This window comes from Cnephaeus nilssonii, assembly GCF_951640355.1.
Source record: "Cnephaeus nilssonii genome assembly, chromosome: 7".
Classification (NCBI taxonomy): domain Eukaryota; kingdom Metazoa; phylum Chordata; class Mammalia; order Chiroptera; family Vespertilionidae; genus Cnephaeus; species Cnephaeus nilssonii.
The window spans coordinates 78,349,360-78,375,407 of NC_137078.1; the positions used below are offsets into that span (position 1 = coordinate 78,349,360).

General features: G+C 40.8%; 1 protein-coding gene and 1 long non-coding RNA gene across 3 annotated transcripts in view; one reads left to right on the forward strand and one right to left on the reverse strand.

The window, feature by feature from the left end:
* The window catches only part of RHBDL2 (rhomboid like 2), a 40,646-nt gene that overhangs the window by 11,581 nt on the left and 3,017 nt on the right, over positions 1-26,048 (forward strand). For both annotated transcript variants that reach the window (XM_079776985.1, XM_079776986.1), the window contains exons 2-6: positions 5,116-5,373; positions 5,858-6,006; positions 10,303-10,415; positions 21,275-21,375; positions 23,616-23,676. In XM_079776985.1, coding sequence (XP_079633111.1) covers positions 5,134-5,373; positions 5,858-6,006; positions 10,303-10,415; positions 21,275-21,375; positions 23,616-23,676 — 664 coding nt within the window. In that variant the 5' untranslated portion in view covers positions 5,116-5,133. The remainder of the gene's footprint in view (positions 1-5,115; positions 5,374-5,857; positions 6,007-10,302; positions 10,416-21,274; positions 21,376-23,615; positions 23,677-26,048) is intronic.
* Positions 1-26,048, reverse strand: part of LOC307103074 — a 50,250-nt gene that overhangs the window by 1,529 nt on the left and 22,673 nt on the right. Inside the window, exon 2 of the long non-coding RNA XR_013813781.1 lies at positions 22,279-22,357. This is a non-coding gene — a long non-coding RNA (uncharacterized lncRNA). The remainder of the gene's footprint in view (positions 1-22,278; positions 22,358-26,048) is intronic.

Consider the following 26,048-nt stretch of genomic DNA (forward strand, 5'->3'; position numbering starts at 1 on the left):
AGGCCCAGGGAAATGAAGTGTGGATGCTGGGAGTAGAACTCAGGTCTTTTTTTAAAAAATATATATTTTATTGATTTTTTTTACAGAGAGGAAGGGAGAGGGATAGAGAGTTAGAAACATCGATGAGAGAGAAACATCGATCAGCTGCCTCCTGCACACCTCCCACTGATATGTGCCCGCAACCAAGGTACATGCCCTTGACTGGAATCGAACCTGGGACCTTTCAGTCCGCAAGCCGACGCTCTATCCACTGAGCCAAACCGGTTAGGGAGAACTCAGGTCTTTACAGTGCCAAGTACAAGGAACAGAGCTCCTCAGAGACAGGCCACAAACCCTTTTGTAGCCATTCCAGCATGGTGGCTCCACAGGTCTCATTCCAACAGCCTAGTGATGGCAGAATGATAATGTGGTGGGGGTGGGAGTGCAGTGTGTTCGCGCAGAGGAGAAGGGGGTGAGAGATGCTTCTTAATACACAGTGATATAAGACTTAGTTAATGTGGTGTGGATAAAATTCCTCTTCCCCCTTCTTCCCTCCTCCACTCTTCCTTCCTTCCCTTCCTTCCTCTTTTCCTTCCTTCTTTCTTCCTCCCTTCTCTCTAGTATTCTTTTCAATAAACGTTTTATTTATTTTGGAATAATCTTAGATTTACAGAAAGGTTTCAGAGAGTTTCTGTTTTCCCTTTACTCAGATACAGGTATTTTCTGAACACTTCCTGTACACCAGGAACTTTTTGGGCACGAGGAATACAGCAATAAAACCATCTCTTCCAGGGTATGTGCCATGGAGTGGGCCAGAGAGAGTCTTAGTTTATGGTTCTCAAAGGTGCTGCTGCCTCCACTTCACTGGTATACTTGTCAGGGATCTACTCGTACTAAATCTATTAAATTAGTTTCTTCAGGGCGGGGCCCAGGAATCTGTATGACCAATGAGTGTCTGAGGGGATTCTAAAACAGCCAGTTTGGGGAACTACTGGTCTAGTGCAGACTGTTTACTGTGCATATGAGAGGATTGTCGCTTAGAGCTGAGAAGGGACTTGCTCCAGGTTACACCGCTGGGAGGTGGCAGAGGCTAGATCAGAAAACAGGTCTCCTGGTTCTGAGCTTTCCTTACACTATGTCTCCTCAATACAGAACAAGAAATGTGTTTAACTTGCCCCAGATAGTTTAGAAGAGTTTCTCGGCTATTCAGATGTATTAATTAGGTTCTTGGTTGCAAGGGAAAGAAACCAATTCTGGCTGATTGCACCAGTAAGTGAATTTTATTGAAAGCACACTGGATAGTAAAAGAAAAAATATTTCTCTATTCTTACTCACAGTTCTGACACCAAATGTATGAGTTTTCCACACCAAGCTATTTGACACTAACTAACTACCCCATAGGTTAAGGGCTCAGTCTCCTAAGACTTCTCCCCACTTCAGATGCCAATTGCAAGTCTGGGCCCCTAGTACTTCTGACCAACTGACTGTAAATTGGGGTTTCTATGACTCCTCTTCAGGTTCAATAATTTGCTCATAGAACAGCTCATAGAACTTAGGCGAGGGCTTTACTTACTATTGCCGGTTTATTGTAAAGGATACAACTCTGGAGCAGCTTAATGGAAAAGATGCACAGGGCTAGGTGTGTGAGAAGGGACACGAGGCTCCCACACTCTCTCTGGATGCACCACCCTCCCAGCACCTTGATGTGTTCAACAACATGGAAGCTCTCTGAACCCCTTTGTTGAGGGTTTTTATGGAGGTTCCATTACAAAGGCACGATTGATTAAATTTTGACCATTGGTGATTAAACTCAGTCTTTAGCCTGTTTCCCTTCCCCAGGGGTTGGGGCTGAAAGTCCCAACTTTCTAATCATAGATTGTTTCCCCTGGCAAACAGCCCCCAATCCTCCAAGAGTCACTTTATTAGCGTAAACTCAGGTAAGGTTGAAAGGGGATTATTATAAATAACAAAGATGTTCCTCTCACCGCTAACACTTTGAAAATTCCAAGGACGGAGATGAAGGCCAAATATATACATTTCTTAGTGTACCATAATTTTACAGGTAGATTACAAAAGTCACGAGAAGGCTGCAGACACAAGGTTTGGGAAATAAGCAGAAACAAAGGGAGATCAGGCACCTAGAACTCTACAAAGATCACATCACAGAGCCAAGTAGGTGAAGACAGCTTCCGTGTTGCTGCTGTATGCTCATTGCTGCAGCCTGTGTCAAAAATACAGCTGGGATTGGATGCTGGAGGCCACATTGACTCAGTGGATAGAGCGTCGGCCTTTGGACTCAAGGGTCCCAGGTTCGATTCCGGTCAAGGGCATGTACCTTGGTTGCGGGCACATACCCAGTAGGGAGTGTGCAGGAGGCAGCTGATCGAGGTTTCTCTCTCATCGATGTTTCTAACTCTCTATCCCTCTCCCTTCCTCTCTGTAAAAAATCAATAAAATATATTTATTTATTTATTTTTTATTTTTTAAATTTCTTTATTGATTAAGGTGTCACATATTTGTCCTCATCCCCCCATTCCCATCCCACACCCCTCCCCATGGATGCCCCAACCCCCTGTTGAACTTAACCATTGGTTAGGCTCTTATGCATGCACACAAGACCTTTGGTTGATCTCTCCCTTCTCCCCCCACCCTCCCTTATCCTCCCTCTGAGGCCCGATAGTCCGATCGATGCCTCCTTGTTTCTGGTTCTGTTCTTGTTCATCAGTCCATGCTGCTCATCATTTCCCCTAGATGAGCGAAATCATGTGTCACTAGAGATATACTTATAAGAATTGAATGTGCGACGAGCAATAATAGTTATGCTGACAGGCAAATGAATCAGTCTGTAGTGAGTTTCTTTCTCTATCTATCATCTATCTAAAAGGCTAAGCGACCATCTGACTGGTAGCTATGACGCACAATGACCACCAGGAGGCAGACACTCCGACCAGTAACTATGATGCGCACTGACCACCAGGGGGCACATGCTCAACGCAGGAGCTGCTGCGCTGTGGTGACTTGGCAGCGGCAGTTCTTGGGTAATGACGCACCTGGAACCAGAGAGGAGGGAGCCCGATTCTGGGGTGCATCACCCGAGAACCACCCTCTCACAATCCGGGACCCCTTGGGGGATGTTGGAGAGCCAGTTTTGGCCAGATCCCCGCAGGCCAGGCCGAGGGACCCCACCTGCCCTGCCGGAGGAACTTTGCTCACTCTGTAGACGACCTTCAAGCTGTGGCCACCCCAGGTGTGGCCAGCCGGGGAGGGACCGCGCGATTTGGCTCCAGAGTGTGTCCAGCCCATCTCGCCCAGTCCCAACCCAATGGCCACCTTCTAATTAATTTCCTTTCAATATGCACAAATCCGTGCACCGGGGCACTAATATATATATATATATACACATACACACACACACACACACACACACATACATATATATATATATATATATATATACACACACACACACATATATACATTTTATTGATTTTTTTTTTTTTTTTTTTACAGAGAGGAAGAGAGAGGAACAGAGAGCTAGAAACATCGATGATAGAGAAACATCGATCAGCCGCCCCCTGCACACCCCCCACCGGGGACGTGCCCGCAACCAAGGCACATGCCCCTGACCGGAATCGAACCCGGGACCCCCCAGTCCGCAGGCCGACGCTCCATCCACTGAGCCAAACCGGTCCCGGCCATATATACATTTTAAAATATGTTTATTGATTATAGAGAGAAAGGAAGGCAGGGGGTAGGTGAGACTGGGGGAAGGTCAATGGGGGGAAAAAAAGGAGACATATGTACTACTATTTGTAATACTTTAAAAATAAAAAGAGAGAAAGGAAGGGAGAGAGATAGAGATAGAAACATTAACTACCTCCTGCATGTCCTGACTGGGAATTGAACTGGTGACCTCTTGGTTCATGGGTTAATGCTCAACCACTGAGCTATTTCATATAAGACTATATTTCATCAGCCAGGCTGATTTCATATTTTTAAATCTTATTTTTATTTATTTTCAACTACAGCTGACACTCATTACTGTTTTGTATTTGCTTTGGGCATACAACATAGTGGTTAGACATTTATATAATTTACAAAGTGATCCCCCTGGGCGTATGTGTGTGATGAATGGATCCGTCTTTTTCATTGTTGCCAACCTGATTAGTCATGTTTCCAAGGTGGTGAATTGTGCTGAGAAATTCAGGTGTGGGAGCAGAAGGTAAACAGGAGTGGGAAGGATAGCATGACAGGAGGCAGCACCTGTGAGCACCCAGATGTTGGAGATAAGATGAAGCAGGGTGCTCCTGTTCTCGGGGAGCAGGCACAGACAGGTATGAAAGTCAGAGCGTGATAGTGATTGACTGAGAAGACAGGCGAAAACAAAATGTTGCAATCACTACCAATGCGCTCACCTGTTGCTAGAGCCTAAATTAGCTAGAACAACACAGCAGGTCCCTTTACTGTAGGTGCCAAGGAAGAAGGCAGACACACACCGAGTCTTGGCGAAACTGAATGGGTCAGGTATCTTTGCAGTCCAGGAAATACATTTCAGTAAAATACCTAAAATGGCGGGCTTGAAGTTGTGAAATGTCTGGAAAGTTTGGAATTCTGAAGAGAAAATTGGGGAGGAAGGACTGTAATTCTCATTTTTCTAGCTCCTTTTATAGATATACAGTTGTATTGTTAACAATGTAGAATTTTATTTCCTCATAATGTGATCATGTATGGTGCTTAAATTTACAATGGAACTTGTTAGTACAATGTGAATCATCCCTAATTGAACTTATTTTAAAAATGCTTTAACATGTGTGGTTAATAGATGTGATAGTCCCCAACATCGTGCCTGATACCCAGTTGATATTCATTAAATGACTTTTGATTCTGAATCAGAAACCTGAGAACAGAAGCAAGATGAAACTAGGAGGGGAAAGGAGATTGCTCAGTTAAACTAGACAAAACTGAGGTCAGTTATGTACTGTGCATGACTGGAGCCCTGAGACACATTACCCTCAGGGCAAAGCTAATGGTCGACTTGAAAGTCCAAGGCAGAGGGGAAGGAAGGAGTATACAAAGTAGTGTTGCCTTAAGACTATAGAGTCATCTGTTTTTCTCTGACATTTATGTCCCTTTCAGGTGTAGGTAGGACCCCGGATGGCTGCTGCTCAGGATTTGCAGATGGAGGATGTGAATGTGTATAGAGACATGGAAGAAGAGCTGGAGGAAGAAAAGAAAATGAGAGAGGATGGGGAAGGTAAAGATCCCTTCAAGAATAAGAAGGTCCACAAGATTGTCTCAAATTGGATGCTTCCTGAACATGCCCGAAGAACATACTTGGAGAGAGCTAACTGCCTCCCACCCCCTGTGTTCATCATCTCCGTCAGCCTGGCTGAGGTAAATACGTCGGGTGGTGGGCACTAGTGCACGTGCCACTGGGGAGCTGCAGACAAACTGGGGGCTTAGGTTAGACATAGATCAGAGACTAGAAAGCATGTAAGAAGGGAGTGAGGTGGTGGCAAGTACAGCACACACGGAACACAACCTCCCCCTCCCCATCCCCCTTCCCGGGCTTTTCCTATGTTCCCCAGTCACTTCCAGCCAAGCATTGAGCTTTATTTTTCAAACAAGGTCCCTTCCCAGCAGTGACTACAATTTCAGTGGCTGCATTTCATTTTAGTTGGTGGAGGAAGTAGGATAAGACCACATTTAAATGGTCAGACACACAGCAGGAAAATTTAATTCCTGTCATCTTTTGAGCACATGGTATGAAGCGGCCAACTGGAGAGCTAACCATTGGAAACAAAGGTGGTGCCCATGGGCTTTAATGGGGCCTCTGTGGAAGGTGTGGTTAGCATTCGTGTCTGCCCCTCCCTGACAGCTGGCAGTGTTTATTTACTATGCTGTGTGGAAGCCTCAGAAACAGTGGATCACCTTGGACACGGGCATCTTGGAGAGTCCATTTATCTACAATCCTAAGAAGAGGGAGGAGGCCTGGAGGTTTATCTCATACATGCTGGTACATGCTGGGTAAGGAATGATAGTTAAGTCACTGCAACCCCTAACGTTTGTTCAGAGCTTTATTACTGACTAGAGGCCTGGTGCCCAAAATTTGTGCACTGGGGAGGGGTCTCTCAGCCCGGCCTGTGCCCTCTCCCAGTCCAGGACCCCCCCGGGGATTGGGCCTAAGGCAGCAGTTGGACATTCCTCTCACAGTCCTGATCCCTCTCACAGTCTGGGACCCCTCGCTCCTTACTGCCTGCCTGCTTGCTGCTCCTTACCGCTCGGCTCGCTGTTCCTTAGTGCTTCTGCAGAGGTGGAAGAAGCTCCCGCCACCACCCTGCTTCTGGCTGAGCGGTGCTCCCCCTGGGGGAACAAACTGATCACCAGGAGGCAGCTCCTGTGTTGAGCGTCTGCTCTTTGGTGGTCAGTGCGCATCATAGCGACCGGTCATTCCATTCCGCTGGTTGTTCTGCCGTTTGGTTGATTTGCATATTAGGGTTTTATTATATAGGATAAGGCACTTTCATGTCCATAATCTTGCATGATCATCACAGTACCCCTAGGAGGCAGGTGTTACTCCCACTGTTTTATGTTTGAGGCTGAGGGTTAGGGTCACTTACTTGCTCCTTGTCACACAGCTAAGTTGTAGAGCTAGGACCTCAACCCATTAGTGCTAACTGCAGGTCCATTGTACTTTATATTACATTGTAACTGCCTAATATTGGTATGTATATAGGAATATTAATGAGATCAAATCATTACCAAACCAAAATTATGTTCCCCTGGTTGATGTTGTTGAATGTTCCCTTTAGAATATGAAGCATCCCTCCCACTTTTTCTGCTCCACCACACGCTTAAAAAAATAATTCATGGACACTGATGAATGTATAATACTGTTATCCACCTGGAATAATATAAGCCACAGGAGCTGCAGTGCCTAGCGTTTAGTTTTGCTTATAGTTTCTTTTTTTAAAAATTCTTTATTATTGTAAGTATTACATATGTCCTCTTCCCTCTCCCCCGCCCCCCATTGTCCTCTCCCAGCCTGCCCCCACCCCCCAGTCCTGGCCTTTACCTCCCCACCCCCATTGTCTGTATCCATTGGTTATGCCTACATGCATACAAGTTCTTTGGTTGATCTCTTCCCCACAAGTCTCCCCCCGGCCCACCCTCCTGCTTATAGTTTCTTAAGTGCTAATAGCCTTCTATGACCCCACTCAGAATCCACAATTCACCATGTCCACTGCAGACATGGTGAACTGAACAGCGTGCTGCTGGCCCCACCTCTCTGGTGGACTCCTGGGGTTACAGATGAGGCCAGCTTTGTCTAAGAGACCTACATAGCCCTGAACCTTGAAGGAAGACTCTGGCCTTTGGCCAAATAGGCATCCATGGCAGGACACAGGGCTCAGAGACTTGACAAGTCAGGGACAAAATCATCTACTGCTCAGTTTTTGTGGACACTTTCACACTTTGGTTTTTCATTTAACAAGTATGTTCTGAGCATATGTGGCTTCTGCACTCAATAACTTTAAAATGACAAGGAAGCAGTTAACTGATAATGCAAGGCAGTGTAGAATTATAGTATATAGTAGTTACTTAATCTCTTTGCATCTCAGTTTCCACATCTGTAAAATGGGGTAACAGTACCTACCTCATAAGGTTGCTGTGATTAAATCAGACAATGGTTATAACATAATTTTTATAGTGCCTGACACATACTAACCATTCAAAAAGAATTTACAAGGCTGTGTAGGACATGTAACATATGGGGTTGCCTAAATGCTTTTATATGTAAGTAACAACAATAATCTAACAGGGACTTCAATAAATGGAGGCCAATGTTTTCCCATATAAAAAGCTCAGAGGTAGGTGGTTGGTTCATCAGTTTAATGAAGCCAGGACACTAAGTCCTGTGCTGGCACCTCTGCTTTTTCCTTGGTCTTTCTCTCATGGTTGCAAATTAACTACTGTAGTGTGCGTTCAAAGCAGGAAGGGGGAAGAGGTAACACCAGGTACTGGTGAAATCATCCCTTTTTTCAAGACAGAAGCGCTCTTAAGTCTCCTGGCTGTGCTGCTTTTACTTGCATCTCACTGACCAGAGTTACGTGTCCCTACCTAAGAGAGGCTGGGAAAGCCCTAACCGGTTTGGCTCAGTGGATAGAGCATCGGCCTGCGGACTCAAGGGTCCCAGGTTCGATTCCGCTCACGGGCATGTACCTTGGTTGCGGGCACATCCCCAGTAGGGGGTGTGCAGGAGGCAGCTGATTGATATTTCTCTCTCATCGATGTTTCTGACTCTCCCTCTCCCTTCCTCTCTGTAAAAAATCAATAATATATATATATATATATATATATATATATATATATATATATATATTTTAAAAAAGAGAGAGGTTGGGAAAGTCAACAATAGCTCTTCCAGCCTCAGTAGAGGAGGTAGAGAAGGGGTAGGGAATGAGTGTTGGGTAAGCTACAGTAATATAAACGGAAAGAGGGAAAGATCAGAATGGGGATGGCTTCATACATGACATGGATCCTAGTTGGGCCTTGAAGGTGGATAAAATTTGGAATAAAAAATTAATATTTCATCCTAGCTGGTTTGGCTCAGTGGATAGAGCGTCGGCCTGCAGACCAAAGGGTCGTGGGTTTGATTCTGGTCAAGGGCACATACCTCGTTTGCAGGCTCCTCCCCAGCCCAGGCCCTGGTCAGGGCTCATGCAGGAGGCAACCAATTGATGTGCTTCTCTCACATAGATCTTTCTCTCTGTCTTTCCCTTTCTCTTCCACTCTCTCTAAAAATAAATGGAAAAATATCCTTGGGTGAGGATTTAAAAAAATTAATATTTCTATTTTGGGAATATGACAGGATCTCATCTTTCTGCCACTTCTACTCTCGATGTTGAGCAGAAGAAAGAGTCCTTGGGGTGATTCATTGGGGTCTTTGCGCTATTGGTCATCTTATCTTCTAGCTGCTGCCAGAGGACAGGATGGTATGGCTTTCTTTGACCTTGTTCAGATTCACAAAGTGCATATACTTCCAAATCTCCTTTATGTTTGAGGTCTCCATAAGACTAGTGTAATTGCTATTGCTAGACAGTTCTGTGCTGAGCTATGTTACCTCTCATATGTCTTTGAAGATGGCTTGGACAGTGATGGTTGCGGCTGGGTGTGCTTGTGGCCATAAAGGTAAGTTTTCTGTTCTGCCAGATATGCCCAGAGAACCTCTTCAATGGTCTAATGGATTTTTGTTAAGTAAATTATAATGTAAAACACACTCCCTAAAACTAATGCAAAAGCTGTTGCACTTTGTGGAAGATCCAATATCTTTCTTTTTTATTTTTTACTTTTTGCTTTAATCTGAAATCGTTGGGGGGAAAAAAGGGCATTGTGCTACATAACAACTAAATTGATGATTACGCTAATATGGGAATTTATCAAATTACATTCAGAGATTATCCAGAGATGCTTGTGGGGTTTGACAAGCAAAATGATATGAAATGTATTTAAAAACATTTTTACCTATTTAAAAACTATAATAAGAAAAAACCTGTACTCAAATGTGTTCTGCCAAATTGTGGTACATGGGAGATACCAACTTTAGCTAGGTAAACTTTCCCCCCCTATTCTGGTTAGCTTTTATTTTTATTGATTTTAGAGAGGAAGGGAGAGGGAGAGAGAGATAGAAACATCAATGATGAGACAGAGTCATTGATTGCTGCCTCTTACATGTCCCCTTCTGGGGACCGAGCCTGCAGCCCAGGCATATGCCCTTGACTGGAATCGAACCAGGGACCCTTCAGTCAGCAGGCTGACACTCTATTCACTGAGCCAAACTAGCTAGGGTCTCGTTAGCTTTAAAAAAAAACCTTTTTAGTGTAGACCTGGGAATGAAGTTCCTTTTGCCAGCTCTGTTTTATTAAAGAATATACTGAGATTGTAAGACACATTGCTTAACAACCTACTGAAATTTAACCTCAATATGAATGAATTAGGATGTCATCTATACTGTGCAAGTGAAACAAAATCAGATGCTGAGCTGATCTAAGTTGGCAATTGTCATCTAAACCTAATTTCAAGTTCATGTTCTTTAGGCCAGCCTTATTGTTCTCTGATTTTATCAGTAATTGTTATAATAAAACAGACCTTATAAAATAAATGTATACTTCTAAAATGCCCTTTTACCTGCTAAAACAATTAGAATTTGGAATTTGAGTTAAGCAAGTCTTTAACTGGAAACACCACCTCAATGCCTATTTATCTCCCAAGGAAATAACTGCCTGTCTCAGTAATAATATTTGACAAATGTGTTTGTCTCTGCAGAGTTCAGCACATCTTGGGGAATCTTATTATGCAGCTCGTTTTGGGTATTCCCTTGGAAATGGTCCATAAAGGCCTCCGAGTGGGGCTGGTGTACCTGGCAGGAGTGATTGCAGGTTAGTGTTCTCAGGGCAACAAGAAATCAACACCTCCGGACTCTCAGGAGGTTATAAACAAAATAAAGGTAATCAACTTTGATAATGGGCTTTTTAATTAAGATGTATTCTACTCCTAATAAGTGCTAGGAAACCTGATAGCACTGGAGATAAGTCAATTAGAGACAGTAGAGATAAGATTATCACATAGAAATGTCATTGTGAGTGCCCTTAGGTATCGCACAGACAGGGTTTTGCACGTTTGGAAACTTTGAATAGATTGATGCCCAGGTGCATACACTGGGTAAAGGCCTATAGCCAGATCAGGAAGGCCCTTATGTGCTCCTGTAAAGATTTTGGGAAGTAACATGATCAGATTTGCATTTGAGAAAGGTAACTTCAAGAGAATGTAGAGAATAAAGGGGTCTAAGGACAGAGTAGGTACTAGCAGCATACAGCAGTGACTTCTAAAATTGTGTGTGTGCCCAAGATGATTCATTATGGTGTGGGCAGAAAATATTAGAACTCCCATTCATCCATTATTTATTTGTTGGAAACTTTTTAAAAAAATAAGCTTTTCATTTTGAGGTATTGATTTATGCTTTAGTGTAAGAAATAAAAACCCAGAGGTACAGGTACCATTTAACCAGCTACCCACAATGGGTAACAGCTTGCAAAACTATAGTACAGTACCACCATCAGGATATCCACACTGATAAGAGTCAAGGTACAAAACATTTCCAGTACCATAAGCTATACTCTCTTCCCTCCCACTTGACACCCTCCTTTATCCCTGGCAACCATGAATCTATTCTCTATTTCTACAGAGGTGGGCAAAAGTAGGTTTACAGTTGTAATACAAATAAATAATCTATATATATAAAAGCCCAGCTACTGGAATGGCAAAATGACCAGAATGACCGGTGGCTATGACGCATACTGTGGCAGCCAACCAGCCTGATCCGGGCCCCGATGGTGCGGCGACCCCCCTTCCCCCCTCAAGCCGGCCTGGCCCTGATCAGTCCCCAACACCCTGATCGGGGGTGGAGCTGGCTGCCAACCGCCCAAGGCCCCTCCCCCTGGCCAGTCCCGCCCCCAATGGGCCCCTCCCATGTAGACTGGGGGCAAGGCTGGCCGGCCAACCGCCTGTGGCCCCTCCTCCCTGCTGGCACAGTCCAATGGGCCCCCATTGGGACAGGCCTGCCGGACCCCACCCATGCACGAATTCATGCACTGAGCCTCTAGTATAAGTAATAAATAAAAATACAAGAATAAACTATTTCATGTACTCAAAACAACCTGCTTTTGTCCACCCCTGTATAATTTTCTCATTTCAAGAATGTTACATAAATGGAATAATATGATAGGTAGCCTTTTGGGATTGGCCTTCTTTACTCAGCATAATTCTCTGGAGATTCATGTAGGTTGTTGCATGTATTAATAGTTCATTCATTTTTATTGCTGAATAGTAGTCCACCACCCACCCTTCAGTCACTGGATGATATCTGGATTGTTCCCAGTTTTGGACCATTACAAATAAAGCTGTTATACATTTGTGGACAGGTTTTGTGAACATAAGTACAGAGTTTTGTGAACATGAGTTTTCATTTCTCTAAGATAAATGTCCAAGAGCACAGATGCTGGGTTGCATGGCAGTTGCATATTTAGTTTTGTAAGAACCAGCCAACATGTTTTCCAGAATGGCTATTCCATTTTATATTTCTCCCAGAATTGTATAAGTGATTCAGTTTTCCACATTCTTCCATGAATTCAGTGTTGTTACTATTTTTTATTTTGGCTGTGCTCATAAGACTGTAGTGATATCTCTTCATAGTCTTAATTAGTATTTCTCTAGTGACTAGTGAAGCTGAACATCTTTTCATATACTTATTTGCCATTTATATCTCCTCTTTAGTGAAATTGTCTGTTTATGTCTTTTGCCCATTTTCTAATTAGATATTTTTTTCCTGTTGAATTTTTAGAGTTCTTTATATAGTCTAGATCCTAGTCCTTTATTGAATATGTAGTTTACAGGTATTTTCTCTCAGTTTGTAACTTGTCTTTTGTCTTAACATAAGGAGTCTCTCACAGAGCAAAAGTTTTCAATATTGATAAAATTTAACAATTTTTTTGGTTTATGAATCGTTCTTTTGGTGTTATGGCTAAGAACTCTTTACTGAGCCCTAGGTCTTGAATATTTTCTCCTATGTTATCTTCTAAAATTATAGTTTTATGTTTTACATTTAAATATGTGATCTATTTGAGTTTGTTAATTTTTATATAAATTGTGAGGTTTAGATTGAGGTCCTTTCTGTTTGTTTATTTGTATATGGATATCCAATTACTCCAGAACAACCTGTTGAAAGATTATTCTTCCTTCATTGAATTGCTTTTGCACCTTTGTCAAAAATCAGTTGGCTGTAGTTGTGTGTGACTGTTTCTGGGTTTTCCATTTTGTACCACTGATCAATGTGTCTATCCCTTCACATACTCAATACCACTGCTGCTATATATAATAAGTCTTGAAATCAGTTAGAGTGATTCCTCTCATTTTATTCTCATTTAAAAAATTAGTGTTTGTATTTTACTTTTAAAAAAAGATGGGTATTTAATTTGCTGGCTTTTTGTCCCCCCTGTGATAATAAAAAGCTTATAGTAGTAAGCTACTAACAGATGTTGAAAAAACAAACACCAAACGTGTCCCTTTGATGATATTAATATCATTTTTCTCCTAAGGAATAAGAATGTAACTGCTTTTCCAAAAATAGTTGTGCTATGAAAGGGCATTTTGAAAACTGGTCATTGGAAATCGCTCGATATTTATGCAATTTTGCTTCTGAAAATTATGCAACAACTCTTACAAATTCACATTTAAAAAGCTAGGAAACAATTTCCTAATCTGTTTTAACATTTTTCAGTAAAGAGTTTTAGTGCATTTTAAACTTATTTATTAAAACACTTACTAGTTTGCAAGAACTAATGACTGACATTAGGGAATGTGGGAATTAATAGCCAAAATTACAACAAAATTTTTGCATAATTGAAGCTCAGCCAATGATGCAATTCTTCCATTTTAAATTACACGTCATTTAAAAAAAAAGTTATATTTTGGCTATGGCAGTGATTAAGAGAAAATTTCTATAGAAAAATATCTGAATTTAGAAGTATATGTACGCCCCCCCCCACCTCCCTTAATCACAGGGAAAATGTTCCAAGATCCCAAGTGGATGCCTAAAATAGTGGATAGTACCAAACTCTAATGTACTGTTTTTTTCTATACATACATACCTATGATAAACTTTAACTTATAAATTAGGCACAGTAAGAGCTTAATAACAATAACTAATAATGAAATAGAACTATAACAATGTCCTGTAATAAAAGTTATGAGAATGTGGTCTCTTTCAAAATATATTGTACTGTATGTACAGTGTGGATACACTGGATAAAGGCATGATTCACATTCTGGGCTGGATGGAGCAGAATGGCATGAGATTTCATCATGTTACCCAGAATGGAACTTGATTCAAAACTTAAGAACTGTTTATTTCTGGAATTTTCCATTTAACATTTTTGAACTGTGGGTAACTGAAACTGTGGAAAGTGAAATCATACATAAGTGGGGGGGGGACTACTGTATCTGTATTTCTGTGTCATGATATTTAACCAGGATTTAAAAAAATAGTGAAGCTTATTTAATAACTTCATTGAAACATTTTTAAAAATTAAAGACATTTTAAAAAATGTATATTTTTTATTGATTTCAGAAAGGAAGGGAGAGGGATAGAGAGAAACATCAATGATGAGAATCATTGATCTGCTCCATCCAGCATGCCACACACTGGGGATTGAGCCCACAACCCAAGCATGTTACCTGACTGGGAATTGAACTGTGACCTCCTGGTTCATAGGTTGATGCTCAACCACCAAGCCATGCCAGCTGGGCTAATGAAATGTTTTAGAGCAGTTTTAGGTTCACAGCAAAATTGAGAGGAAGGTACAAAGATTTCCCAAATACCCTGTCCCCTATACACAGGCATAGCTTCCTCCATTATCAACATTTCCCCGAGTGGTACATCCTATATAATAAAAGCCTAATAGGCTAAGTGTCTGGTCGACCTATTGGCCGTTCAACCAATCAAAGCGTAATATGCTAATGCTATGCTAAGGCTGCTCAACTGCTTGCTATGACGTGCACTGACCACCTGGGGGCAGATAGTCAACCGGTTGACCAGTTGTTATGATGTGCACTGAATACCAGGGGGCAGATGCTCCGACTGGTAGGTTAGCTTGCTGCTGGGGTCTGGCTGATCGGGACTGACTGAGCGAGACGGGTGGGACACACCCTGTAGCCCGCCTGCGGTCCCTCCCTGGCTGGCCAACCTCTCCTGTCTCTCCCCAGTGGGGTCCCTTGGCCTGGCCTGCACCTTCTAGCAATCTGGGATGCCTCAGGGGATGTCAGAGAGCTGTTTTCAGTCCGATCCTGCAGACCAGGCCAAGGGACCCCACTGGTGCATGAATTTGTGCACTGGGCCTCTAGTTCCTTATAATTGATGAACTTACATTGACACAACATAATCACCCAAGTCCATAAAAGTAGAGTTCACTCTTGTGTGGTACATTCTGTGGTTTTGGACAAATGTTGACATGTATCCATCCCAGTATCGCCCAGAGTATTTTCACTGCCCTAAAATCTGTGCTCTACCTATTCATCCTTTCCCCCACCCACAACTCCTGGCAACCACTGATTTGTTTACTGTCTTTACTGTCTCCATAGTGTTGCCTTATCAAGAATGTCATATAGCCCTAACTGGTTTGGCTCAGTGGATAGAGCGTCAGCCTGCGGACTGAAAGGTCCCAGGTTTGATTCCGGTCAAGGGCATGTACCTTGGTTGCGGGCACATCCCCAGTAGGAGGTGTGCAGGAGGCAGCTGATAGATGTTTCTCTCCCATCGATGTTTCTGACTCTATAACCCTCTCCCTTCCTCTCTGTAAAAAATCAATAAAAATATAAAAAACATGCCGACACCGGTTTGGCTCTGTGGATAGAGCATCGGTCTGCGGACTGAAAGGTCCCAGGTTCGATTCCGGTCAAGGGCATGTACATTGGTTGCGGGCACATCCCGGTAGGGGGCGTGCAGGAGGCAGCTGGTCGATGTTTCTCTCTCATCGATGTTTCTAGCTTTCTATCCCTCTCCCTTCCTCTCTGTAAAAAATCAATAAAATATATTTAAAAAAATATATATATATATAAAAAACATAAAAAAGAATGTCATATAGTTGGAATCAGATAGTATGTGGCCTTTTCATATTGGCTTCCTTCCCTTAGTAAAATGTATTTAAGTTTCCCTATGTCTTTTTATGGCTCAATAAGTTTTTTAAAATACCATTAATGAAGTAAAAATAATTTTAAAATATTATGTAATCAATATGTAACATCAATGTGAGAGAAACACATAGATTGGTTGCCTCCTGCATGAATCCCAACCAGGGCCGGGGCCAGGGAGGAGCCTGCAACCAAGGCACATACCCTTGACAGGAATGGAACCCGGGACCCTTTGGTCTGCAGGCAGACCCTCTACCCACTGAGCCAAACAGGCTAGGGCATATCATATCTCTAAATAAGGTCACATTCTGAGGTGCTGGGCGTTAGGACTTCCACGTATCTTTGCGGGGGGACACAATCTGACCCATGACAATGCTTGGAAATGTTTTTTTACCAATCAAAGCTTTGCCAGCCTCCTAGATAGGGGCTTAATCACAAGGAACAACAAAAGCCCGTAATTATTGGAATCGAGAGTCTAGGTCGGTGGTCGGCAAACTCATTAGTCAACAGAGCGGTAAACCGCGGTGAGCCGCATGTGGCTCACGAGCCGCAGTTTGCCGACCACTGTCCTAGAGTAGTGGGGATGGAGAACAGGAAGCAGTCATGAGATAGACCTGCAAGGCTTACTGACATCTCCCCATCCTACTTCCCTCCTACTTAGGTGGATCCTGTTCTTCCGCCTTCTACTTCAGTTCCTGAATACACCTTTTCCCTGACCTTTTGTGACGTCAGGCCCTGCCTGGCTCCAGCATCTACACTCCCCTTTTCCCTACAGTTTGATTTCAACCTGTGGAATCAGCTCTGCCCCAGTTGCAGAGAAGAGAGAAAACATGAATAACCTGTTCAGATTCTTGCCTATTTTTGCAACAGCTTCTTGGCAGGTATTTCTTGACTGTTCTGGTTATCTTTCACACTGCTGCCTGGGACACCTTCCTCAAACACAGCATAGGTCATATTATAGACCATTTCCAGAGGCCAAAAGAAAGTTGAAATGTCCAAGATTGCTCTTCATTACCCTCCACGGCCGGGCCCTTTGCCTTTTCTCTTTTTCTTTTTGATAAAGAATGAACTTCTTTACTAATATTAAAAAAATAAATTAAATGTGAAGAGGTTAGAGGAAGACTGGATATGTTTTTTTTAAATCTTTTTTGAGTTTGATTGACATACAAAAATTAGTACCTATTTAATGTATACAACTTGAAGAATTTGGAGATAAGTATACACCCATGAAAACATCACCTATGCCATAAACATATCATCTCCAAAATTCCCTCCTGCCCATTGTCTTTTTTGCTTTGCCTATTTTGCCCTACAGACCAGGGTCTTCTTCCCATCCCTACCCTCCATCTGACTAATCATCAGAATCACCTGGAGAGATTATTACAACTGAAGCTACCCAGATCCCCACCCAAAGCTACTGAGTCAGAATCTCTGGGGATATGGCCCTGGGATCTGTGTTTTTCTGTTCAGAGATGTATAACTGATATGTAATAATGTGTACACATATTTTTGGCATACTGTAAATAGCACTATTTAAAGATTTCTATTTTTGATTCTTCATTGCTATTACATAGAAATATAGTTGATTTTTTACATTTTGATCTGGTATCCTCCAACTTGGTAAATTCACTTATTATTTCTAGGAGTTAGTTTAACAGTTAATTAGCCAATTATTTTCTAAAGAGATTTAAATAAGAAAAAAACTTGTATGTTTTTCCATGTTTCTATCATTTCCAGTGTTCTTCATTTCTTTGGGTAACCCTGTGTTTCCACCTGTATCTTTTTCCTTCTGCCTAAAGATTTCCTTTAGCATTTCTTGTAGTATGGGTCTGCTGGTCATCCATTCTTTCAGTCTCTGTATAACTGAAAAAAATTTCATTTTGCCTTTATTTTGAAGTATATAAGGTGTCTCCAAAAATGTATACACATACTTTTATTTTTAAAATATATTTTTATTGATTTCAGAGAGTAAGGGAAAAGGAGAGATAGAATCATTGATTTGCTGCCTCCTGCACGGCCCCTAATGGGGATTGAGCCTGCAACCCAGGCATGTGCCCTAACCAGAATTGAACCCTGACCTTCTGGTTCAACCTCTGAGCCACACTGGCCAGCCACACATATATTTTTTGATAGCTCAATTGATGTTTTTTTTTTTTCTTTTCAGATTTAAACCATTGGAATTAATAATTATTCAAAGTGTGTATACATTTTTTGGGACACCCTAAATTTTTACTAAGTATAGAATTCTAGCTTGGCAGTATTTTTCTTTCAGTACTTTAAAGATGTTACCCTACTGTTTTCTCATTTGCATTGTTTCCAATGAGAAATTAGTTATCATCCTTATCTTTGTTCCTCAGTATGAAACATGTCTTTTTATCCTGGCTGTTTTTAAGATTTTCACTGGTTTTGAGCCATGTTATTTTGTCACATGCCTTGGTATGGTTTTCTTTATGTTTCTTGTGCTTGGAGTTTTTTTTGAACTTTTTTGAATCTCATAATTTATATATTCTATAAAACTCTGGAAAATGTGGCCGTAATTTCTTCAAATATTTTTTATGTACCTGTCTTCTCTCTTCTCTTTTGGGGACTCCAATTATGCATTTATTAGGCTGCTTGAAATTGACCCATAGCTCATTGATACTGTATGTATTTTTTAAAATATTTTTGTCACCCAGCCAGTGTTGCTCGGTTGTTGAGCACCAACCCATGAACCAAGAGGTCATGGGTTTGATTCCCAGTTAGGGCACATGCCCAGGTTTCAGGCTCAATCCCCAGTAGGGGGTGTGTGGGAGGCAGCTCATCGATGTTTCTCTCATTGATGTTTCTATCTCTCTATCCCTCTCCCTTCCTCTGTAAAAGCAATAAAAACATATATTGAAAAAAAAATTGTGCTAGCCAGTTTGGCTCAGTGGATAGAACATTGACCCACAGACAGAAGGGTCCCAGGTTTGATTCCTGGGCACATACCTTGGTTTCAGGCTTGATCCCTGGTCCTGGTTAGGGTACGTGCAGGAGACAACCAATTGATGTGTCTCTTTCACATCGATGTTTCTCTCTTTGTCTCTCCCCCTCCCTTCCACTCACACTAAAAATCAATGGAAAAATATCCTCAGGTGAGGATTAGCAAAAAAAAAATTTTTCTCTGTGTTTCATTTTGGATAGTTTTATTACCATGTCTTCATGTTCACTAATCTTTTCTTCTGGAATGTCTAATCTGCCAATAATCTCAAGTTTATTTTTTCATCTTAAACATTGTAGTTTTCATCTTTAGAAGTTTGATTTGAGTCTGTTTATATATGTCTCTACTTAACATATAGAATATAGTTGTAATAATTATTTATTGCCCATAACTGCTAATACCTGTGTCAGTTTGGGTAGGTTTTATATTGTTCTCCTTATTATGAGTCACATTTTACTGTTTTCCAGACAATCTTTGTTTGGATGCTATACATTTTACCTTTGGATGGTGGATATTATTGTATCCCTATAAATATTCCTTAGATTTGTTCTGGAACTCAGTTACTTAGAAGCAGTTTGATCCTTTCTGGTGAAATTTGCTAGGTAAAATTATGTTTCTGAGTCATGTTTAGTGCTAATTATTCCCCACTACTATGTTCTTTACTCAATGCCCCATGAACTATGACATTTTCTAGTTTGAAAAGTTACTTAGCCTCTCTGGTGAGCAAGAGGTACTCTTCTCTCTATTCCTTTCTGGTAATTCTTTTCTTGGTTTGGATAATTTCTTCACATACTCCTCTCTGGAGTTCTCTCTCCATGTAGGTCTCTCCTCTCTGGTGCTCTGTCTTTTGAACTCTAGGTCTTTCTGGACTCTAAACTCTACTTCATCAACTTAAAGTTTACTGAGATCTACTCGGTTTTCCCTTCCATGCACTGCATCCTATCATAGCTCTTCAGACAGTAAGCTGGGCAATCAGACAACTCATCTCATTTATTTTGTATCTCTCAGGGTTCACTGTCCTTTGCTATCTGATATCCAGTACTTTGAAGACCACTGTTTCATATATTCTGTCCAGTGCTTTTAGATATTTCAAGTGGAGGGGTAAATCCTAACCTTGGGACTCCATCATGGCCAGAAGTGGACATTTGTATATGTATTTAAAAAATAAATTTCTTATATGATTAAGATGCAACCACTGTAGCCCTACCTATAAGTTGAGAACCATTGCTTTAAATCCATTGAACTACTTATCATTGATCTTTAGTTATCTGTATACCTTAGTTTCTATGTCTTTGCTTTTCCAGATCCCTACATTCTGAATACCTTCTCCTTTACTTTTCCTGTCCAAATTTTAAAGATTTTTCAGTGTTTAATAAAAAACTATCTCCTCAGAGTAGCACGGCCTACACCTCTCTGCTGAGAAAGTCATTCCTTTCTAGGTGCTTCCATAGCAAACTTATTACATTAAAAAAAAAACATCCCCTGCCGGGTGACTTGGTTGGAGCATTGTCTCGTACAAAAAAAGGTTGCAGTCAATACCTGGTTAGGGCACATACCTAGGTTGTGGGTTCACTCCCAGATTGGGACATGTATGGGAGGCAACTGATGGATGTTTTTCTCCCTCTCTTTCTCTCAAATCAATAAACATATCCTTAGGTGAAAATTTTTTTTTAAATTGTAGTTGTTATATTCTGCATTTTATGATTGTTTGCTCATCCATCTGTAAGATTGCTAAGGTCATACACTTTGTCTTTCTTGTATTAAGTAGGTATTATACTATATCCTAAGGATTGAAGGCGGGCCTCAAAAGCAAGAGACCAAATAATAGAACTAAGTAGTATAGAGAGATTATCTGAGAGTTTGTGTTGAGTAAAGTAATTTTTTTGTTTGTTTGTTTTTTTTTGTTCAGGCGATCTAAGATTAGGTTAGCACAATGGTCGGCAAACTGCGGCTCTCGAGCCACATGCGGCTCGTGAGCCGCGGTTTCCCGCTCTGTTGACTAATGAGTTTGCTGACCACTGGGTTAGCAAATAGATTTCATCTTGCTTGGTGATTCTGATGGAATGGTACGTTGAGGAGGTTTTGGAGGCCACATCTTGATTCCATGAGAAAGCTAGCGATTAGATAATAAAGTGTTTGGCGTGTTTCAGGTATTTTGATAGTGTGGGCTAAACATGTAGAATGTTTTGAAATAATAACAAGTATATAATACATTTCAGGTAGTGTTCTAAGCAAGATGCACATTTCAGCTCATTTACTTTCCCTGACAACTTATTAATATCCCCATTTTCTAAGTAGGAAAACTAAGGCACATAGAGGTTAAAAAACTTGCTCAAGTCACACAGCTGGTAATTCTTGCTCCAGAGTCTGTTCTTTTATCATTGTTATACTGTCTTCATATTGAACATTCATTCAATGTTTCAGAAAAATGAGGTGGTTACCCACATAGCTATACTTTTATAGTATGGAAGGGACAAAGTGAATACATTGTTTGTTAAATGGCCCAAACTCGGCAAACTTTTACCTTAGATTAGAAAGATTTGTCTTTCATGATTCTTATAATCATATCTGATTCTTTGTGTTTTATTTCTTTAGGATCCCTTGCCAGCTCCATCTTTGACCCACTCAAATATCTTGTGGGTGCTTCAGGAGGAGTCTATGCTCTGATGGGAGGCTATTTTATGAATGTTCTGGTGGTAAGAACTTTGGGAATGGAATCTATGGACTTTTTAAAAAACAAACAAACTAGTATTTGGTATAGGAATCTTCATTTATCAATATTTACTGAGTACTCATCTTCCTTTTGACCACCATTTTTTTCCTTTCATATTTTATCTTATTTTCCCCCTGATATCAAAAGTAATGAATACTAAATAAAATTTTAAATTGAAAGACAGAAAGTCAAAATCCCCAATATAGTATGTTAACAGTTTAATATACATTCTTTCAGATCTTTTACATGTATTAAAAATCCTACCAATTAATACAAAAATGGAACCACCCTTATAGTATTCCGAATCTTAACATAAAGTATTCTATCTACCCACGTCATTACACAGAAATCCACCTCAATCTTTTCAAGGGCTCACAGAACCCTCCATAGAGCTGTATCCTGACTTACTTATATTTCATTGAAAACAATGTGGGGTGATTACAGCTTTTCACATTTACATATAGGACTCTAAAGAATGTTCTTTTACATTTATCTTTTTGCATTTTTGTGATTTTTTTTGTAGGATAATTTCCTAGAAGTGGATTTCAATGTCAAATCGTCCTCCAAAGTTTGCATGCTATTTTACATTTCCATGATATAGTATGTGAGAATGTCAAGCACTTTTTAAACAGGCTAAAATCCTGTCTAGTTCTTAACCCTTTAACCATGTAGGTATACTTTAAAATATAAAGTGTTTATATTTTATTTATACTTATATATACATATATATATATATCTGTACTTTAAAAATACTGCAAGACAGGGGTGGGGAACCTTTTTTCTGCCAAGTGCTATTTGGATATTTATAACATCATTTGCGGGCCAGACAAAATTATCAACTTAAAAATTAGCCTGCTATATTTGGTCAAACATCTAATTAGCTCACCTCTAATGCCTTGGCAGGGCCAGACCAAATGATTTCGCGGGCCTAATACGGCCTGCAGGCCGGACGTTCCCCATCCTTGCTGTAAGAGGAAAAATATGAAACAATTATAAAACTGTTCCAAAAATAGAAGTCATTTAGAAAAATGTTTTTCAAACTTTGGATTTAAATCCAAAGTAGTTGTGAACTCAGCTTGAGGGTTGTGAAAAATTAAGCAAAAAAAGTGAAAAATAATTTCAGTAATAAGTACTGTTTGATTTATGTGTGTACTGGATTGTTACATAAATTATTTCTTTCTTTTTTTTTTTTTTTACACATAAATTATTTCTTATTGTAAGTCATGGTCACAAAGTTTGAAAATAATTTACTTAGAATAAACACAGTTATTCCAGCATCTTTACTCCTTGGGAAGAGAGTGAATAACTTGAAAGGGATTGGAGATACAATTCAATATATTAAAGTGGCAATGTTTTTCTGACTTTGTTCTCTAGTAACACATGAGGTTATTGCAAGCTAGACTGAGATGCATTTTTTCTGATCAGCGTTTAAAATTTTTTTTTTTGAAATTATCTCAAAAAATAAGGTAGAATTCAAATTTTAGTTCTTTACTAACTCCTACTTGGAAAGAGGATCAAGAAGTATCAATGACTATAAACCAAAAAAATGGGAAATATTTCATCCGACTTAGTTTGACAGCATATCTATCTATCTATCTATCTATCTATCTATCTATCTATCTCATGTTAAATGTCAATTTTATATTACTTACCTATATATATAAAAGCCTAAGTAACTGTTCGACCGGTAGCTATGACATGCAATGACCACCAGGGGGCAGACACTCAATGAACAGGCATGGAAACATGGAACAGACTGATGAATCTCAGGGGGGAAGGGAGAGGGTGGGAAGAAATTAACCAAAGATCTTATATGCATACTAGAGGCCTGGTGCACGAATGCACCAGTGGGGTCCCTCGGCCTGGCCTACAGGGATCGGGCCGAACCCAGCAGTCTGACATCCCCCGAGGGGTCCCGGATTGCGAGAGGGCACAGGCCAGGCCGAGGGACCCCACCGGTGCACGAATCTGTGCACTGGGCCGCCAGTATTTAGATCATTCCTGATAATAAAATTGTGTCTAGTTTATATTGTGGAGTTAAATGTCATGTTTCAATTTTGTTCTTCAAAGCACACCAAAGTTGTACTTCCAAAATATATTCTTTGTTTTGCAAATATTTCACATACTTTATTCTAAATGAAAAAGAAGATAAAGAGGGAGTACAGTTGAGGTTTCATTTGCCAATAGAGAGCTTATCTTAATTATTATTTATCTCTTTGCAAGAATTTTCGAGAAATGATTCCTGCCTTTGGAATTGTCAGACTACTGATCATCATCCTTATAAGTAAGTTTGTTTTGTGAATACTTCACTCCTTCAATTTTCTCGGTTCATCCTTCAGAAGGTTAACCTAGAAGGTAAACCTTTCTCTAAAGAAGTTATAGGCTTGGGGCATGACTACCCATAGTGACCTGCCCAGTTAGGAATTTAAGGTCAGCTCACCCTGTAGGTTACTTTCCATAGAACCTTTCTTTTAAATCACAAAAACAATAGCAAAAGCAGGGCTAATTATATTGTGTTTCCAGAGCTGATCCAGATAAAGCTGTGTCTGCTCGCAGGCGTGGGGAGAAGGGCAGATGTTGGGGTCACACTGTGGGTTCAGACTTGAGGGCCAAGACAGAGGTGACACTTGATAAGGCCTAAGATTTTTGCTGTCCACATGGTAAGAAAAAATGATTCTGCTAATTGGTATTGAGTTCAGTTATCCACACTGTGGAAACAGGGACAACCACCTCTGAGGAAAGACACTAAATAAAAACAGTTTAACTGTAAAAAAATGTTTCATCTTGAGAGAAAATAAGTGACTTATTTATAGTCTATGCCAGTGATGGGCAACCTTTTGAGCTTGGTGTGTCAAACTTCACCAAAAAACTGAGCATAACTTGGGTAGTGTGTCACTTTGAGGAAAAAACTAACTCCAAGACTCTAGTCACAAATGTTTCATCCTCAGGAGCAGCAAATGTTTCATCCTCGGCATGCGGCCGCGTGTCATCAGAAATGGCTACGCGTGTCAGTGCTGACACGCGTGTCATAGGTTCGCCATCACTGGTCTGTGCCATACTCTACGTAATTTTTTTTTCTCTAGAAGAAATCCAAGAGATGAGCTACAGCTGTCAGCACAGACAGGAGAGCTGTGCAGGGAGGGAGCTAGGAGAGTTGCTTTGGGAGCCGAGGTGCCACCCGAGTTGAGTCACACCAAGAACCAAGTCACACCAAGAACCAACTGAAAAATGTTGTTACACAAGTTACCTGGGTCTTCAGTTTGCTTCTTTTGTGTAATTATAAGTGACTTTTATAAAATAAGCCTCAAACCTTTGATGGGGAAGTAATTTTTATACTCTTCTTGAATACTCTTCAGTGTTGGAGTAAGAACCCTGTCCTCATGCACAGTGTTTCCAAAGATAGGTTAGTAAGAATATATCATTCTTGAGATAACTTGATAAAGCCACTGAATGATACACTTTTATTATGTCCCACAATAGCGGTAGGACAGGCCAACGTTAACTTTCCCCACTTCCCCACACACTTCTTTTTTTGAAAAATATATGTTTTTATTGATTTTAGAGAGAGAGGAAGGGAGAGGGATAGAAACATTGATGTGAGAGTGAAACATTGATCGGCTGCCTCCTGCATACCCCCTACTGAGGATCAAGCCCACAACCCAGGCATGTGCCCTGACCGACACATGGTTCATGGGTTGGTGCTCAACCACTGAGCCACACCAGTCGGGCACATCATTTCTAAACGTTCTTTGGCCTGGTTTACCTACTATTGAAAATTAGAAAAGTTACAACACATACCAGACATATAAGTACATTTTAATTTTAAACACATTTCCTTGTGAAAATGTATATACTTATAATGATATAAATTATTCTTTTTAAAAATTTTTATTGATTTTAGAGAAACACCGATTTTTTGTTCCACTTATTTATGCATTCATTGGTTGATTCTTTTTTAAAAATATATATTTTTATTGATTTCAGAGAGGAAGGAAGAGGGAGAGATAGAAACATCAATGATGAGACTCATTGATCAGCTGCCTCCAGCACGCCCCCTACTGGGGATCGAGCCTGCAACCTGGGCATGTGTCCTTGACTGGAATTGAATCCAGGACCCTTCAGTCCGCAGGCCGATGCTCTATCCATTGAGCCAAACTGGCTAGAGCTCATTGGTTGATTCTTGTATGTGCCCTGACTGAGGATCAAACCTGCAAGGGATGATGGTCTAACCCAGTGGTCGGCAAACTCATTAGTCAACAGAGCGGCAAACCGCGGCTCGAGAGCTGCAGTTTGCCGACCACTGGTCTAACCAACTGAACTACCTGGCCAAGGCTAAAAATTATTCTTAATTGTGGATGACACTTGGCCTTAAGCACCTTCCTTCAATAAGCATTATTTGTTGGATGTGTTTCCTGACAAAGCTAGTGAGCTTCCCTTCGGAAAACATTAAGAAAATCTCACGTTTTCATCGTTTTTAAAAAAAAGGTTGGTATAAAGGCAACCTTCTTAAAATGAGTGTTAAGTTTTTAGTGAGGATAATGATTCGGTTTGGAATGAGGAAGACTGGAGAGAGCACGGATTTATTGGGAAAACATGTCTCGGTTTAGAGACTGCAGCAACTTAGAAGCAAACTCCCCCAGAAAGCAGAAAGGGCCG